Raw genomic sequence first — 16,619 nt, 5'->3', positions numbered from 1 at the left:
TCCATCTGGATGTCTACCCAAGAAGATATCTCCCCAAAGTCGTAACCTGACCCCATACTCTCCTCGGAGTAGATGAATCGGAGAGATTCAAGGTATGACTGAACGTTTTCGAAGCCGGGTCTTCCTTCAGAATGTCTAGGTCTGAAGGTTCCCGAGAGAGAGCGAAGCCATGACCTGCCCGTGGATGCTTTCTATATCCCTCTTCATCCTCAATCTTTGGTTTAGGACTAGCGGGAACTGGACTGAAAGTCTTCTGCACTATTGAAGCAGCAGAGGGCATGGTGAGCTCTGGATTTTTCGATGAAATGTCGACCAGGAGGTCAACTAGTTGGGCATGAGAAAGACGGGAGAAGTAGGCACGCTTCTCATCCGTATTCATCGATGCACTTCCGAAATCCGATAGACCTTTTTGTTGAACTGGAGTGCTTGGTTCCTGTGCCTTGGGAGGACGAGTGCCGGTGGACCGACGCTGACGATGCACGCAACGGTGACAGTGCCACTCTTTGTCCTCGTCCAGAATGGCATCATCAGGGATCTCAGGATCATGACACTTCTGGTGCCAGGTCGACTCACACCCACTGCAGAATACAATTGGATTTGATTTGGGGGTGGTGCCACGGTCACATTTGGCGCAGATGATGTTGGCCATTTTCTTGCGAGCAGACCTTTGGCGTTTGCCGGCAACGGGCACAGGGACGGGACTGGGGACATAGGCTGTGGGTGCTTTGATAGCTCTCCCAGAACGACTCATTCGAGCATTGGGTGATGGGAGGACCTCATCGACGGAATCTTCGCGTTTTATGCTAAAATCCTCTTGCGATTTCTCCTGCTTGAAGGTGATCTTCAGCCGCTTCGCTGAACGGTCGGATGACTCTTCAGACACATCGGCATTGTCTCGGGGAGAAGTGGACATGGTTTTAGGGAGGCAGTGGCTGCCTGTGTATCTTCTATAGGTAACAAGAGGTCGGCCTTGCGGGAGACGGGAAAGATGGCTCGGAACCTAAATCGTGGTTGAGCTGGCGGATGGAAACGTGAAGGGTCGGATAATTATAAGAAAAATTATTTAAATAATCGGGTCAAACAATGTCGGCTCATTCAAACGCGGCTCGGCATGGCAAAATGCAGGCACTGAGAAGGAAAGGAGATGTCGTCCCGCCCAAGGTCTGTATAGCCTCACGTGATCGCCAACGAACCCTGAAGTTCTGAAAGCATGAAGTGTTCAATTGGGATAAATAAGTGATTTTGGTACTCTGATATAACTCAAAATAAGAAAATATACGTGGTGCGTATATTTGACTCGTCTATGTACATTTGTGCAAGTCTTGTATATCTACAATGCATTTTCCGCTGGCCACTGGCTATGACAGCACACCTTCCTCCTTCAACCGCGCAATATCCGCCTCACTATATTCCAAGATTTCACCCAAAATCTCATTGGTGTGTTGCCCAAGGGTTGGGGGAGGAGTACGAACGCCGGGTGTCGCCTCAGAGTATTTGATAGGAGTGTTGACCAACTTAATGGGACCACAAGCCGGGTGGTCAACCTCTGTTACCATGCCTCGGGCTTTCACTATAGAGAGAATATTAATGTCTGTAGTTTATTTGTGGTGAACAAGAGTAACATACCGTGTTCGTGGTTCAGTGTTCCTTGAATGTCGTTAACTGCCGCATATGGCATTCCACTGCCTTCAAAGATGTCCAACCACTGCTTAGTCGTCTTCTGTTGGGTTGTACTTTCAATCATCCCATCAATATCAGCACGATGCTGCACGCGGTCGCTGTTAGTGACAAAGCGAGCATCGGTCTTCCACTCAGGGAAGCCTAGACGATCACATAGCACGCCAAAGAGTCGGTCATTGCCGCCACCAAAAAGAATGTCGCCATCCAGTGTCTTGTAGCTTCGGTAAGGGACAATCGACGCTGATGATTATTAGCATGCCGCTAGTCCTACTTTCAGGGTAGAGACCACTTACGATGCGCAGTACCCCATCGGCCGGAGTCCTTCTTGCCACTGATAAGGGCAGAGCTAGCCAGATTCGACAATGTTGCGACTTGGCAGTCGCTGAGACAAGCGTCAATATGCTGTCCCCTGCCTGTGCGAGCACGCGCAAGCAAGGCTGCCATAATAGCATTGGATGTATAGAGACCAGTGGTCAGATCAGTCACTGCCACGCCGACCTTGACAGGCGCACCATCTCGCGCTCCGGTGATGTGCATCAAGCCCATCTCGGCTTCCACCATGACATCGTAGCCAGCACGGTTGCTATACGGTCCAGTTTGGCCATAACCGGTGATACTGGCATATATAAGCTTGGGGTTGATTTCTCGTAGAGTTTCATAGTCCATTCCATATTTCTTCAGGCCCCCGGGCAAGTAATTTTCGACTAGGACGTCGCATTCCTTGGCAAGCTTGTGAAGAATCTCAACGCCTGACTTGTGCTGGAAAGACAATCCAAGGGACTTCTTGTTGCGATTGACCTATCAATACGGTCAGTATATTGAGTGGCATTGATTTCAGATCAAGGAGCTCATACGGCCAGATAATAGGCGCTCTCGCCCGGTCCGGTCTTAGATGGGTCTTCGTATTGGGCATATGGCGGGCCCCAGGCTCGAGTATCGTCACCACGCACGGGGTGTTCCACTTTGATGACATCCGCTCTAAATAGTATGTTAGTGTTTGAATTTTAATTTCGATCAAGTAAGCGTGAATGAGAGCTTCTAGTACCCCCACTTACCCCAGATCACCAAGAATTTGAGTGCAGTACGGCTATATCAGACGAAACTAGGTCAGTACAGAATCACAATATGTCCAGGACGTACTAGTATATACTCACACCAGCCAGCACTCTGGTCATATCAAGCACTCGAATACCCGACAGGGGTAGCGTATCACTCAAAGGCGAAGCAGCACTGGAGTAGCTCCGCAGCGGCGTGCGACGCCAGGCATTGTAGGAGCAGCCAAGGCTGGCGCGGCGAGAAATTGCCTGAAACCGAAGGGCGACGTTCATTATATAATAACGAAAAAGTACAGCGCGGCCAACAAAAGAAGAACTTGAAGAGAATGAACCACAGCACAACACCTCGCACAGCACTCGTTTAAAGGAATTGGGATAGATCGAAATCCCGCTAAAACGCCGACACCGCTCGGGCAGCGGGCCCTGAAGCCGAGGTCGACCGAAGTAACCCCAACTCTTCCCCCCTCCTCCAATCCAATCCCTTGCAGATCCACTCCGCAACAATGTTTACTGGTCTTGTCGAGACGATCGGGAGTGCGTGACATCTTCCTGCTCCTTCTGTATCATGTCGTCCAGACTAACAGACCTCCCTCTTCAGCCGTCACGGCCCTAGAGCCCCTCGATACCTCGCAGAGCGGGGGCGGGGGCACTTCGCTTACCATCTCCGACTGCGAGGAGATTCTCTCCGATGCCCATCTGGGCGATAGCATTGCTGTCAATGGTACAATCCTCTACAGATAAAGCTCGACAATCCCAGTGGAACATGTCTGGCTAACACTTATCGGAACGAAAGGAACTTGCCTCACAGTCACCGAGTTCGACAAGACCTGGTTCAAGGTCGGCGTCGCCCCAGAGACTCTTCGACGCACGAATCTCGGCTCCCTAACGACCAGCTCCAATGTCAATCTCGAACGTGCGGTTTCGGCAGATACCCGCATGGGTGGACATTTTGTGCAGGGCCACGTCGATACTGTTGCACAGATTCTGTCCGTCACACCTGATGGCAATTCCTTGGTCTTCCGCCTGCAGCCGCGTGATAGAGATATCCTCCGCTACGTCGTTGAGAAGGGTTATGTCACCCTGGACGGTGCTAGTCTGACTGTCACCAAGGTCGTTGACGGCGAGGACGGATACTGGGAGGTCATGCTCATTGCCTACACCCAGGAGAAGGTCGTTACAGCTGGTAAGAAGGCCGGTGAGTTCGTCAATGTTGAGATCGACATTGTGGGCAAGTATGTTGAGAAGAGCGTCGCCGGATATTTTGCTGGCACTGCCGGTGGGGATTTCGCCATTCTAGAGAAGATGGTAGCCCGCCTGGTTGATGAGAAGCTGAAAAAATAAGTATTCTTAAAAAAGAGATGCATGCATTGATGTCATTCACGAGGATCTGAATTAAACAAGAAAGCTTCCAAATTATTCTATCTCAAAACTTTTTGATTCATTCCGTAAATCTTGTACATGTACATTGGGCCGTGAAGAATGGGTATAAAATGGGGGTGACTGCCTAGGATGTGGCTGTTCGATCCATGCATGGTAAAATCGACCGCAAGCCCGAACTGGACTGCATTTTATATCCCGATCGGGATGGCAGTCTTCGAAACATGCTGATTATCACCATGGAATAGACCTTGAAGACTTGGGCAGAGTCGAGAACCATGTCCGGTCTTGGAGGTGTTTTATGGCCTTGATATTCAAGACCATTCGGGGCTGGCTGGTTGGCGGATGAAAGCTCACCTCCCAGCCTTGGTTACTGACAATTATGAAATCATCAGATCCTTCACTCCTCCATAGACTCATCCGAGTCGTCTTCGTCCCCTCCTTCATCATCAAAGTCATCGGAAAGCCAATTCTCGTCGTCCATATCAACATCCTCCTCGTCGTCTTCATCATCGTTGACCTTCTCGCCATTGGCCCTAGCCTTGGCCTTGTCCTTCTTCTTCCGCTCAATGTTCTCCTTTTGCTCCTTCTTGCGCTTCTCCTTCTCCTTGCGACGAACTGCCCAGTTCTGATCCAACTTCCTAACTTCGGCAGCAGACTTGGTGACATAGTCGTGCCACATGATCTTGCCATCGCACACACCATCCTCGACCTTCATAAGTCGAAGCTTCAGGCGAGGTCCAAGCTCGACCAGCTTGACTGCACGCTTCTCAACACCCGGGGTAGCGTCCTTCTTATCGGCCTTCTCTCCCTTCTCGTTAGCCTTTTGGCGTTGTGCGTCCCGCTTGTTGAGGATCTTCCGGGTTGTGCTCTCCGCAATCTCCACCTCGGCATCGGTATCAAGCTCGGTCTCACTCGCAGACGTGTAACCAGCAGCAGACGGGTCCAGCAGATAGTCAGCAGCATCCTCGAGTTTACCCAAGTTGGGAACAGCGGCCTTCTTCTTTTCTCTGTTGCGAATCTCCTTGGGGTCCAGGCGACGGATACGTTTTGAGACGCCGGTTTTCTTTGTGGCAATCGCATAGTGTCGCAGACTCAAGACGTAGGAGTCGTCTCCTTCGGACTCGGCCGGTTCACGGTTCAGGAGCATGACACGACGAATTGAAGAAAGGGGAGTAGCTGTGGGGTTGATCGGGGGGAAGAGTGATTGGAAGATGGTAGTAGTGAGCGCTTCCAGGCGTTTCGGGACTTTGGCGTCTTCATCGACATCGGCGGTATTGAAGTTGTTCATGACCAGCAGAGGGGGGGTCTTGTGGTCCTGGCCACCACTTTGAGGGCGCTTCATTGATCGCTCCACGTCTTTGCAGAGTGAGTAGTTCTCGACTTGGAAATGGAGGGTAGGGCCACGAGGTGTAACCGCGAGTCGCATGTTGGTGTTTCCGGTCTTAGACTTGGAGAAAAGCATCAAATGAGTGACGCCCAGAGGGCCAGCCATCACAGTGTAGTCGCGCAGCCGGTTAGATTTGCGTTCCTAAAGATATAAAAATTAGATGCCGTTGAAATTGACCAAAGTTGAAGATTTTAAAACTATACCTTCAATCGCACAGCGGTATCGGGCTCCATCATTCGTCGGACATCTTTGACAAGCTGAGTAACACTAGTACCAACTTGCGAAGCGCCGACTCGAATGACCATGGACTTCGGAGTCTTGGTCAGAGCAGCCGCGCCACCCTTGGGTGCCGCAGAGGCATTTTGGGGGCGGGTGTGAGTGCGCTTCTTAACGCGAGCCTTTGCCATTGTGCTTAGTTATTGGTGATTTATGAAATCACCGATAAATAAAAGGAGGGTTGGGATTGAAAGCTGCAGAAAGATCGGTCTCGGAGCTGGAAGTTTTTTTGGTCTCCAAAAAATCCAGCGGAGAAGGCCCGGATCAACAATCATGCGAATAGCCAGACCCACTTAAATTATTTTGAGATCGGAGTTGACTTCTCGACCAGCGTTACTTTTCTTCTCTCACCAACGACGCAAGAATGCCTACAGTCAAGAAGCGCAAGGTCGCCCAAGAGGTGGCCTCCCCGGTAGAAGATAGCGATTCTCAGTCCTCGCGCTCCGAATCTCCCGCGGCTGAGAACACCACCAACGATGACGGCAGCGCCGAGAATACAACTACACCCAAATCGTTTAGGGAATTGGGCGTGATCGACTCGCTGATCGAAGCTTGCGAAACCCTTGGATACAAAGCACCAACTCCTATTGTGAGTATTTACACCAGAAACCAGCGGGGTAGGCTTAGACGAGTATGATTCGTGGTCGGCATTTACCAAAATGGATCTTCTGCGCCCATGTCTCTTTTTGGTCTCGATCTTTTTTGGTGAACTAGGCTGACAATGACAAACACAGCAAGTCGAGGCGATTCCAGTTGCGCTTCAAGGAAGGGACGTCATCGGTTTGGCCGAGACAGGTAGTGGAAAGACGGCGGCCTTCGCACTTCCAATCCTACAAAAGCTGATGGAAAATCCCTCTCCCTTCTTTTCCCTCGTTCTCAGCCCCACTCGAGAGCTTGCCTATCAAATCGCCCAGGCCTTTGAGGCCCTTGGATCGACTATCAATGTTCGCACGTGCTGTCTTGTGGGTGGTATGGATATGGTGCCTCAATCGATCGCACTCGGCAAGAAGGTTGGTCTTGAATATGATTTTCTCAATTTCATATACTAATATTCTACTTAGCCCCATATTATTGTCGCTACCCCTGGTCGTCTCCTCGATCACCTTGAGAACACCAAAGGGTGAGTCGGCACATACCCATAAATCAGGATCAAACTAACTCTACGTTCAGCTTTTCACTCCGGGCACTGAAATACCTCGTCATGGATGAGGCTGACAGAATGCTTGACCAAGACTTTGGCCCTCTCCTTGACAAGATTCTCCGAATTTTGCCAGCTAAACGTAACACTTTCCTTTTCAGTGCTACCCTTTCCTCGAAGGTCGAATCCCTACAAAGGGCTTCCTTGTCCAACCCGGAGAAAGTCTCCGTGAGCAGCAAATATTCCACTGTGAAAACCCTCCAATCCTACTACTTGTTAAAACCGCACAAGTGGAAGGACCTCTACCTCTGTTACCTTCTTAATGAGTTCATGGGTCGGTAGCCCCTCTTTAACCCAAACATCAAGAAGAAGAAGACTGACAAAAGAAACAGGTCAAAGTGTCATTCTCTTCACCAGGACAGTTCACGAAACTCAAAGAGTCGCATTTTTACTTCGAAGCCTGGGCTTCGGAGCTATCCCGTTGCACGGTCAGCTTAGCCAGTCTTCTCGACTTGGTGCACTTGGCAAGTTCAGATCGAAGGCGCGTGACATTCTCGTGTGTACAGATGTCGCAGCCCGTGGTCTTGATATTCCAAGCGTTGATGTTGTTTTGAAGTGAGTTGATCGTTCTTGAGTTGAGATGGAGTCGTCTCACTAACTGCCATTGCCATAGCTTCGATCTCCCCACCGACAGCAAGACCTATATTCACAGAGTCGGGCGAACTGCACGTGCGGGTAAGAGTGGTGTTGCCATCAGCTTCGTAACTCAGTACGATGTGGAGTTATTCCGTGAGTTCCCCTATAAAAACGAAACATAGTTCGTTGCTAACGAAATATCAGAGAGAATCGAGGATGCTCTGAACCGAAAACTGCCAGAATATGAGACCGAGAAGGATGAGGTTATGATTCTGGCGGAGAGGGTCAGCGAGGCGCAGCGTTATGCCATTATGGAGATGAAGGCAATAGACGAGAAGAAGGGTACCAGAGGAAACAAGTTTGGTAAAGGCAAGCGCACGCGTGATAATATGGATCAAGAGGAGGGTTGATCAAGACCATGACGTGGCTGGCCCAAAAGTACTATCGCTATATGTACCTAGTATGAGTTTAATGTCAATAGAAAAGTTCCTCTTTTATTATGTTTGCCCCTGCTTGGTTAGGTGATCCAGGCAGTTCTACCATTGTCGCATACAGAAATACTAGTACTCACTAGTACTTACGTCGGCATGTCATTGACAGGGTGTCTACCCAGCTGGTTAGCATCCCCGTAAGGTCGACCCCTGTTATCTCATTCAAAATTAGGACCTTATGCCACTTCCAGCTTGGAAAGAATAACTAGTATACGTGGGATATAACATTCAACCATTCTGATCAAAGAAGAAAATGATAAGCATGCAAAGAATTTCATTACTGCATGAACATGATATTGACTATGTTGCTAAGTCATACTGCCCTCAAGTGGCAGAAAGGAAACGCTGTCGTCATATTTTGGTTGTCACGGCTCCCTATAACCGCGTCAAGTAGATCGAGGGAAGCAAAGTCATCCACTGTTGTATTCTGCGGTTGAACAATTAAGCCTGCTGACCGTCCGTACCCGCCTCGCGCACAGCGTTAGCAACGCGAGTGGCAAGGTCATCAGCCTCAGATCGACTAGCAGCCTCGGCATAAACTCGGACAGCATCCTCAGTACCACTGGCACGAGCGAAGCTGCGGCCCTTGTGGTAGCGGGACTGCAGGGACTCGATCTTGCCCTGAAGACCGGCGGGCGACTCAAGCTTGCGCTCGGCGTCGTAGGCCTTGAAGATCGAGCGGTCGTTCACTTCGACACGGACAAGGCGCGAGGGAAGGTCAGTGTAGGTTCCGAGCCACTCCTTCGGGGTCCAGCCCTTGTGAGCGAGGATGGCCTCGACGAGGAGCATGTCAGAGAGAGCATCACCGACAGCCTGGTTGATCAGGTCGGTGAGGGCCTGCAGGCATTCCAAGGCACGCTGCTGGGCGGGGGACTGGGGCTCAGTGTTCTTGATGGCCTTCAAAGCATTCTCGGAGAAGGTAACGGTACCGTGACCGTTGGCCTCGAAGTAGACACCAACATCAAATCGCAGGGCGGCGTGGTGCAAGTGCTTGACACCAGTGTTGGTGCAGATGATGGGCAGCTTAAGCACCTTCTCAATATAATCAGTGCTAGCGCCGTTGGCGTAGGCAGTTTGGACGACGCCGATCTTGAGCTTCGAGGCGATTCCGGCGCTGCGGGCAAGGTCGCCAATGAAGGAAGCGGCCAGAGTGGCAATGCGGTCACCGTCGAGGAGTCGGAAAACGTTGCTCTCGTCGCTGAAATAGTAGACCAGACGATCGGCATCGCCGTCCAACGAAGCACAGCGATCAAGGGGGCCGGCCTTAGACGAGGGAGGGGCACGTTGCTTGGTCTTCACGTAGTCGGCACCACACTAAGAAAAGGTCGGTCAATATATTGCGCCATATGGGAAGAATAGGGCGTGGTTTTACCTCGAAGTTCAGGCTGTCGGGGTTGATCACATCATCGTTGATGACCTTGATGTCGAGAGGGGTATCAAGGAGCTTAATGAGCTCCCTTAGCTTAGGGCCACCGACCCCATTGGCACAATCGACGGTCAGGGACCCCTGGACCTTAACGCCTCGCATAACCTTCTTGAAGGAGTCTACCAGCTTCTGGTAGTATCCAAGCTCCGAGGGCTCGCCATACTCGTATTGTGTTCCAAGGGTGTTCTTACAGCGCACGACGTAGTGAAGCTGAGGGGTAGTCATGTACTTGAAGTCGATGAATTCAACCTCAGTTGCGGTAAGGGCGGCATTCAGCACGCCAACAAGTCGAGAGCCAGAGGCGCGAGTATCTCTAGCAAAGACCACACGAGCGGGGTTGGTCATCTTGACATCGATCTCCTTCACCAGCTCATCGTAGACATCGGCGATTTTGTCCAGAGGGGCATTTGCGAGCTTGGTAGCGTATGCCTCCCACTCGGCCTAAATATCGGGTGTCAGTACGGGGGGGGGGGTATGAGGGTCTATCCGATAATTCGAGGATTTCTCACCTCGAGCATCTCGCCCTAGATTTTTCCATGTTGATTAGATATGATCCCAGTCAGAATGCAGGGGTCGTGGGCAATTGTTTACTCACCATTGGGTCAACCAGCTTGACGCCGTTGTCCTCTGCGGGGTTGTGACTCGCAGTCACCATAACACCAATCCATTGTCCACTGAGCTTCTTGGAGCGCAGACCAGCAAGTAGGCCCACAGCAAAGACGACGGTGTTGAGAAGGTCACTATTCAGATCCGTAGGTTAGGACGACACCGACGTCAACAAAGGACGATCGCGGGGTGTGTGTGGAGGCGGGGCTGATCGAGGCTGAGAAAAACTTACGCCTTCATCCGGAACTATAGTGGCAAATCGAAAAGTGATTAGCTGGAGTTTGTAGGAAGGAGTCTCTTTGGAAATGCGGACATACCCCTGCGGTGCCATACTCGAAGACCTTGCCCTCAGGCTTCTGGTACTGCAGCGCAGCCTCTGAGATTGCTTTCTTGACAGCTGGAGACGCCATTGTGGCGCGAAAGGCGGCGATCAAAATAAATTCAGCGGATAGAAGATGCGAGTCAAGGAAGTCGAGCAATCGCTAAATGTTGACTGAGAGAGTGAGGTGAGAGGGGAGGTACTTTGAAACAAAAAAAGAACGAGGGGCTTTTGGGTGAGACAACAGCGGCTTAATGCGACGGCCATAGCGGTGAGCCAATAGTGGGGGAAGTAGGCGACACGCCGCAAGGTCGGTGCGTGGAATTAGGGCCATGCATACTGGTCAGTGCGTGTACATTACTACGGTATTATGGGGCGCGGCTACGAGAGGAGGACCGAGAGAGGTGGGGATGGGAGGAGTTCAGAATTGCAATTATTATTAGCAACAGGCCGCTGGGTCCTGGCTCGGCTGTGTTTGTCATACTACATGGGGAAACCCTGACTCGGAAATTCCCACCGCACTTTTTGGGAGACTATATTTGAAACAGCCGTCTCGATTCACCCAATATTTAGGCTTTCAGTCGGTGGCTGGCGATATCATCTTGCGTATCTTTGATGAGGAACCTGCCCGCAGATACAATACATTAGTCACAGGAAATAGGAGGAGAGGGGAACAACGCATCCACAATGGAGTAGAACTCACGAGTACCACCAAGCGGTGGGGACTACAGTTCCCAGGTGCCAAAGGCTGTGGGCATCAATCAATCCATTCCATGGGGGAAAGTCGAGCAATTCCAAGCTCATGGCCAGGATGAGCCATGCAACGATCATACCAGGCCAAGCTGTCCAGGACTTGAGATGCTTCTTGTATCGGACGATACTGAAGCCCGTCCACATCAGATTCTGGATGATACCAACTGCGACGTTGGCTGCCATGTTGTACGTGTAGTCCCAAGACCAGAAGGTGAGATAGGAAACATGCAGCGTGTAGAGCAGAATACAGATTGCGGTCCACAGGCGACGCAGGGTCGGACGGTGCGGGGGGGTTCTCCAGATCCAAGCGCAAGATTCGGACCACGGCCAAGTACAGACCGTACAAGACGCTGGCGCCAGCGCCCCAGTAGTCGAACTTCTCAGTGATGGCGAAATCTCTGGTGTGGAAGATCATGCTGAAGGTCCAACTGGCCAATCCGAAGTATCCAAACGCCATATAGTATTTCCGGAGAGAGTGCCAGGCCGGGATTGATTCCTGGATTCGAGACATGCCATGCCAATGCGCCGCGAAATTGAAGAAGGAGAAGAGCACCGAAAAGGGCTCCTGCATCCCCAGCATTCTGCGGAAGGGCCATTTACCATGGAATTGAACCACAGGGCTCAACATTGGAGGGTCCCGAGAAACTCGTTTATCGGTGATGACATGTTGGCAGGTATAGTCGCATTCGGCCGGGCAGGTCCATAATAACAAACGGTGGAAAAGAGCTGGGACGAGTCAGGGGGTTGAACGTAAGAGGGCTAACGCGATAGGGGGGACCGTACATATCACCGAGTTTCCATCCTGGCAGTTCTCGCTTTTACAGACCTGTGTTTGTTAGTCGGGGGGTGAGGCTCATGGGAATCGGCGAAAGCAACGGTACCTGGACACATTCTTTGAAATCGGGGAGATGATCACCCAGAGAAGCGGTGGAATGACCGACAAATAGAGCCAGCAAAAGGAAAGCGAAAAGTATGGCGGGGTTTACTCTTCCGCCTAGATTCATCGTGGTCCAAGGGTGGTTTAGGCCAGCAACGCGTAAGCTTTAGGGAGGGAATGGCAGTTTGCGGAGCTGCGGGCGGCATCACCAGAGCCTCGCGTGAGTCTTGGCAGTCATTGTTGACAGCTCCTCCCAGTCAGCTCCGGGGTAAAGAGTAGTACCAGTAGTAGTACGTACATCCATGGATGGTCCCCAGAATTGAACTTATATGTACCCAGCCATCCATCGTGTCTTGAATAAATACTTCATATTTTTTGTGTAACTTTGTATGGTTTTATAGCCAAAATAGTACTCCAAAAAGGATCACGGCTAACTTGAACATCACGATTGGCCAATGACAGCTTCTACTGGTACTTTGAAATTTGAAGATATTTAAATCTTGGGTTTTCGCCCACCAGTCTTTTCAACAGCCCTACACATTACTACTTCATTTGAATGATAATATTGATTTTGGTTGACAGATCAATAGATTCAGGGAAGCCCTAGTCACGTGATCAAGTCATGTGACGCGGGACATCCGAAATCGGACTAGTGCGGGCGGGGATTTTGGAGGAGCTTGGCGGCGAACTGGAAAAAAAAAGTCGGCTAGTCTTCCATCTAGGTTCTGACTCTTTTTCTCCAAGTCTTTGTTCTCCTTTTGTCCTGATTTTCAACTACTTTCCTACCGACAAAATGGAAGGAGCCGAGAACACCCAGGGAGGTAACTCCAGCAGTGCCGAACGCATGGTTGGCATGGAGCACTCCGAAGTGCGCTATTTCACCAGGTATGGATTCAAAGCCTCACATTTGTGTCTTGCTTGCATACTAATTAAAAACTTAGCTACGATCACCACGGTAATCAACCATTATATCCCATATCTCTGTTACGTGATTATTCTGGGAGTGGCCTGACTAACAAACAATTTTCTACCTTGTGCAGGTATCCACGAAGAGATGCTTGTAAGTACAATCAGACGAAACCCAGCGTGTTTGTCAAGCCAATTCGACAATCCAATGATCTAACTTGCAATTCTCTGCATACAGAAAGACGATGTTCGTACCCGCTCTTACCGCGACTCCATCTACCAGAACCGCCACCTCTTCAAGGACAAGGTTGTCCTGGATGTTGGCTGCGGTACCGGTATCCTCAGCATGTAGGTGGCCATACATTACAAAGAAATGCGATTCCATAACTTGCGACTAACCTACTTGGAAGGTTCGCTGCCCGTGCTGGTGCCAAGCATGTGATTGGTGTCGACATGTCCTCCATTATCCAGAAGGCCAAGCAGATCGTCCACGTCAACGGCCTGTCCGACAAGATTACCCTTCTCCAGGGCAAGATGGAGGAGGTCCACCTCCCCTTCCCCAAGGTCGATATCATCATTTCCGAGTGGATGGGTTACTTCCTTCTCTACGAGTCCATGCTGGACACCGTCCTGTATGCCCGTGACACCTACCTCGCCCCTGGTGGCAAGATTTTCCCCGACAAGGCCACCATGTACGTCGCTGGTATTGAGGATGGCGACTACAAGGACGACAAGATTGGATGTGAGACAGCCCTTTTATCGCTTTATCTCGTTGAATTTGCGCTAATGATCTACAGTCTGGGACAACGTCTATGGCTTTGACTACAGCCCCATGAAGGAGATCGCGCTTACTGAGCCCCTCGTTGATACCGTGGAGATGAAGGCACTTGTCACCGACCCATGCCCAATCATCACTTTTGATCTCAACACTGTCACCGTTGCCGACCTCGCCTTCAAGGTCCCCTACAACCTCACTGCCAAGCGCAGCGATTTCATCCATGCCATGATCGCTTGGTTCGATATCGACTTCAGCGCTTGCCACAAGCCCATCCACTTCTCTACCGGCCCCCACGCCAAGTACACTCACTGGAAGCAGACCGTCTTCTACCTTCGTGATGTTCTCACAATTGAGGAGGATGAGCAGGTTTCCGGCTGGCTGGAGAACCGCCCTAATGACAAGAACAAGCGCGATTTGGACATCAACCTGTCTTACAAGTTTGAGATTAACGACCCCACTCGCTTTGCCGAGGGCAGCTGCTTCTACCGCATGTATGTTTTCCTGAACATCCCTTAACACCACCGTCGCACAGGCTAACATTATATTTTCAGGTGCTAATTTTTGACGTTGATGGCTTGTTCTGTTCTGAAATGATCATAATCATCTAGAAGCTGTCGCGTGCTTTTGAGACAGCGTGCAGCCTAGAATCTTCAGGTCTGGATTTGCACAGTCCTATTTGACATATTTCCGGTCTCGGTTTTCTTTCACAGGCGTTACTTTCTTGGGTGGCAGGGTAAAAAGCATTACTACATGGCGCGATACGGAGAGATGATCATGAAGCTCCTCGAATCAAGTAGATACCCCCGAGTCGATGCTTAGTCTAGCAACTCCGACGCATCTGATGTCCAAATCTTGGAATGTTTGTAGATGCATGCAGGGGAAATATTTTCTGATTTGAATACGCGTTTCCGTTTTCTTTCTCCGTAGAAGTTGAGTGATTTGTGTAGTACTAGTAGTTAACAAGAATTCGCCAAGGAGCTGGCGCGTCTCGTCGGCAATTACGGTAACTAATCATTATCAGATCCTCGGCTCAGCGCCGCCCCGCAATTCCTCAATCCTACTTTACCTTCTTCTTCTCCGCAGCATTTTTCCCACACGCTCTATCTTTTTACTCCCCCCTTTTCTTCTCCTCTATATATCAGCATTATATATTCATCATGTCTGCCCCCGGCGCTAGTCACGAATTCCCTGCCAAGCCAGTCTCCTGGCAAAAGCGCGATGTCCTGTTGTTCGCCAACAGCATCGGCTGCAAGGCCGACGAGCTACAGTTCCTTTATGTATGTCCAGCGAGCCAATGGAGTTAATGTTGATTCCCTAACACGTCTAACAGGAACTTCACCCCAGCTTCTCAGTCTTCCCGACCTACCCCCTGATCTTGCGTACGTTGCACCTCGAGGGAATTTTTGCATCGTTGACACTACGACTGACCCACTTGAACAGCCTTCAAGCTCACAGATCAGGAGGTCACGAATTTCTATGAGCGCCAGTCGGCCGTTCACATCCCTGGGGTTCCGAAATTGGATCACCGCCATGGAGTCGATGGCCAGCGCAAGCTGACCATCCTCAAGCCGCTTCCTCCCACTAGCGCTGGACGCAAGTTTGAGCTGCGCAACAAGGTCATCGGTGTCTACGACAAGGGCAAGCCCGGAACCGTCATGGAAACTGAGCAGTCTATTGTCGACGCAGAAAGTGGTGAGGTGTACAGCAAGGTTCTGTCAAGCGGCTTTTTGGTTGGCCAGGGTAACTGGGGTGGGCCTAAGGGTGAGTTGCAGGCACGATTCCTAGCCTCACAGAAAAATACTGATATTCTTTCCGCAGGACCCTCCACAGTTAACTTCCCCCCCTCCCGAGGGCAAGGCTCCTGATGCCACTCACGTCATTCAGAGCACCAACGAGACTGCACACCTGTACCGGTATGTTTGGGAGTCTAGAATCTAAGACACTCGGGCAAATACTCATTTTTATCTTTAGTTTGAACGGAGACTATAACCCTCTGCACGCCACCCCCGAGCCCGGTCAGAAGATGGGCTTCGGCGGTATCATCATCCACGGCCTGTTCAGCTGGAACTCTGCCGCCCACGGCATCCTGCGCGAGCTTGGAGGCAGCAACCCTGACAATATCAAGGAATTCCAGGCTCGCTTCGCGTCGCCTGTTCGTCCCAATGACAAGCTTACTACCGAGATCTGGCGGATGGGCGATGTTCAGGCGGATGGGTTTGAGGAGGTCCGCTTTACTACCAAGAACCAGACTGGCAAGGTTGTCCTGAGCAATGGCCGCTGTCTGCTGAAGGTTGTTAGCCCCAAGAGCAAGCTGTGAAGATATATAAAACTGCTATATCGTTCTTGGATACTTTTAGTGTATCAATTGTATATAACAATTTTACCAGAACTACCCCGTTTGCATTTTCATGAAATGCGTGCTCTTTTGTAGCTTAGAGCTTTGAAGATAGTAGTTCGCAGGAAGGTACTCTCGATTGCCAAATTGTGGGTTAAAAATAAAGCAGCGAAGGCAGTGCCCGTATTACAATCAGTTTGAATAATACTAGTATGCCCTCCAGGTAGTATCTGCCAGGAATCTTATGACAAACAACAATGGTTCCCAGTTCAGCCGTTATATACTATCCATCACAGGATAGTACTGGGTCAGGGTGCCTCAAGGTGGGTCTGGATCCAACCGATAACTCCGCTTGAAATGAAAGTTAATTAACACTTCAGAATATTAAAAATTCGGTCCCACTGTTTTGTATGGATTATGGCACACCCTGCGATACGCATTTACTATTTAGTGTTAGTGTCTCTTATCATACGTTGTTTGTCTTGGCAACGCTTTGTGGATACACGTGACTTCCATCGGCCGAGGCCATTTCCCCGGAGTTTCGGGCTGCTCCCGCAACACCTTCTCCTGCATTTG

The 16,619-nt window shown here is 50.5% G+C and overlaps 10 protein-coding genes across 10 annotated transcripts; 5 read left to right on the top strand and 5 right to left on the bottom strand.

Moving 5' to 3' along the window:
* Positions 1-13: 13 nt before the first annotated feature.
* Positions 14-913, bottom strand: N7481_011040 (phf1/phf2 family PHD finger domain-containing protein; the record flags this gene model as incomplete). Its single annotated transcript, XM_057270259.1, has 1 exon — positions 14-913. One exon carries the CDS (start codon positions 911-913, stop codon positions 14-16), a length of 900 nt encoding a protein of 299 aa, XP_057117433.1.
* Positions 914-1,358: 445 nt separating this feature from the next.
* On the bottom strand, positions 1,359-3,008 carry N7481_011039 (CaiB/BaiF CoA transferase family protein; the record flags this gene model as incomplete). The annotated part of the gene is made up of 6 exons (XM_057270258.1): positions 1,359-1,570; positions 1,627-1,920; positions 1,974-2,478; positions 2,535-2,658; positions 2,736-2,767; positions 2,835-3,008. The coding sequence occupies 6 exons, from the start codon at positions 3,006-3,008 to the stop codon at positions 1,359-1,361; spliced, it is 1,341 nt and encodes a 446-aa protein (XP_057117432.1).
* A 230-nt stretch (positions 3,009-3,238) lies between these two features.
* On the top strand, positions 3,239-4,076 carry N7481_011038 (riboflavin synthase; the record flags this gene model as incomplete). The annotated part of the gene is made up of 3 exons (XM_057270257.1): positions 3,239-3,269; positions 3,334-3,456; positions 3,529-4,076. 3 exons carry the CDS (start codon positions 3,239-3,241, stop codon positions 4,074-4,076), a joined length of 702 nt encoding a protein of 233 aa, XP_057117431.1.
* Positions 4,077-4,512: 436 nt separating this feature from the next.
* N7481_011037 (Brix domain-containing protein) lies at positions 4,513-5,909 on the bottom strand (the record flags this gene model as incomplete). The annotated part of the gene is made up of 2 exons (XM_057270256.1): positions 4,513-5,643; positions 5,706-5,909. The coding sequence occupies 2 exons, from the start codon at positions 5,907-5,909 to the stop codon at positions 4,513-4,515; spliced, it is 1,335 nt and encodes a 444-aa protein (XP_057117430.1).
* A 233-nt stretch (positions 5,910-6,142) lies between these two features.
* rrp3 (RNA-dependent ATPase RRP3) lies at positions 6,143-7,962 on the top strand (the record flags this gene model as incomplete). The annotated part of the gene is made up of 7 exons (XM_057270255.1): positions 6,143-6,367; positions 6,513-6,788; positions 6,840-6,898; positions 6,949-7,250; positions 7,309-7,531; positions 7,590-7,705; positions 7,757-7,962. The coding sequence occupies 7 exons, from the start codon at positions 6,143-6,145 to the stop codon at positions 7,960-7,962; spliced, it is 1,407 nt and encodes a 468-aa protein (XP_057117429.1).
* A 522-nt stretch (positions 7,963-8,484) lies between these two features.
* agm1 (phosphoacetylglucosamine mutase PCM1) lies at positions 8,485-10,485 on the bottom strand (the record flags this gene model as incomplete). Its single annotated transcript, XM_057270254.1, has 6 exons — positions 8,485-9,357; positions 9,416-9,910; positions 9,979-9,993; positions 10,065-10,209; positions 10,308-10,321; positions 10,393-10,485. The coding sequence occupies 6 exons, from the start codon at positions 10,483-10,485 to the stop codon at positions 8,485-8,487; spliced, it is 1,635 nt and encodes a 544-aa protein (XP_057117428.1).
* Positions 10,486-10,963: 478 nt separating this feature from the next.
* N7481_011034 (PGAP3/PER1 family protein) lies at positions 10,964-11,775 on the bottom strand (the record flags this gene model as incomplete). The annotated part of the gene is made up of 3 exons (XM_057270253.1): positions 10,964-11,018; positions 11,098-11,323; positions 11,373-11,775. 3 exons carry the CDS (start codon positions 11,773-11,775, stop codon positions 10,964-10,966), a joined length of 684 nt encoding a protein of 227 aa, XP_057117427.1.
* A 1,608-nt stretch (positions 11,776-13,383) lies between these two features.
* Positions 13,384-13,752, top strand: N7481_011033 (Protein arginine N-methyltransferase; the record flags this gene model as incomplete). Its single annotated transcript, XM_057270252.1, has 1 exon — positions 13,384-13,752. The coding sequence occupies one exon, from the start codon at positions 13,384-13,386 to the stop codon at positions 13,750-13,752; it is 369 nt and encodes a 122-aa protein (XP_057117426.1).
* A 10-nt stretch (positions 13,753-13,762) lies between these two features.
* Positions 13,763-14,224, top strand: rmtA (protein-arginine omega-N methyltransferase HMT1; the record flags this gene model as incomplete). Its single annotated transcript, XM_057270251.1, has 1 exon — positions 13,763-14,224. The coding sequence occupies one exon, from the start codon at positions 13,763-13,765 to the stop codon at positions 14,222-14,224; it is 462 nt and encodes a 153-aa protein (XP_057117425.1).
* Positions 14,225-14,865: 641 nt separating this feature from the next.
* Positions 14,866-16,025, top strand: N7481_011031 (putative peroxisomal dehydratase; the record flags this gene model as incomplete). The annotated part of the gene is made up of 5 exons (XM_057270250.1): positions 14,866-14,985; positions 15,039-15,087; positions 15,164-15,417; positions 15,560-15,621; positions 15,680-16,025. 5 exons carry the CDS (start codon positions 14,866-14,868, stop codon positions 16,023-16,025), a joined length of 831 nt encoding a protein of 276 aa, XP_057117424.1.
* Between the last annotated feature and the right edge of the window lie 594 nt (positions 16,026-16,619).

Source organism: Penicillium waksmanii, assembly GCF_028829765.1.
Source record: "Penicillium waksmanii strain IBT 27052 chromosome Unknown utg000009l:1.0-4314994.0:1.0-4318279.0, whole genome shotgun sequence".
Taxonomy (NCBI): domain Eukaryota; kingdom Fungi; phylum Ascomycota; class Eurotiomycetes; order Eurotiales; family Aspergillaceae; genus Penicillium; species Penicillium waksmanii.
The sequence above is the reverse complement of the archived record's forward strand: the minus strand, read 5'-3'. Positions and strand labels throughout refer to the sequence as shown.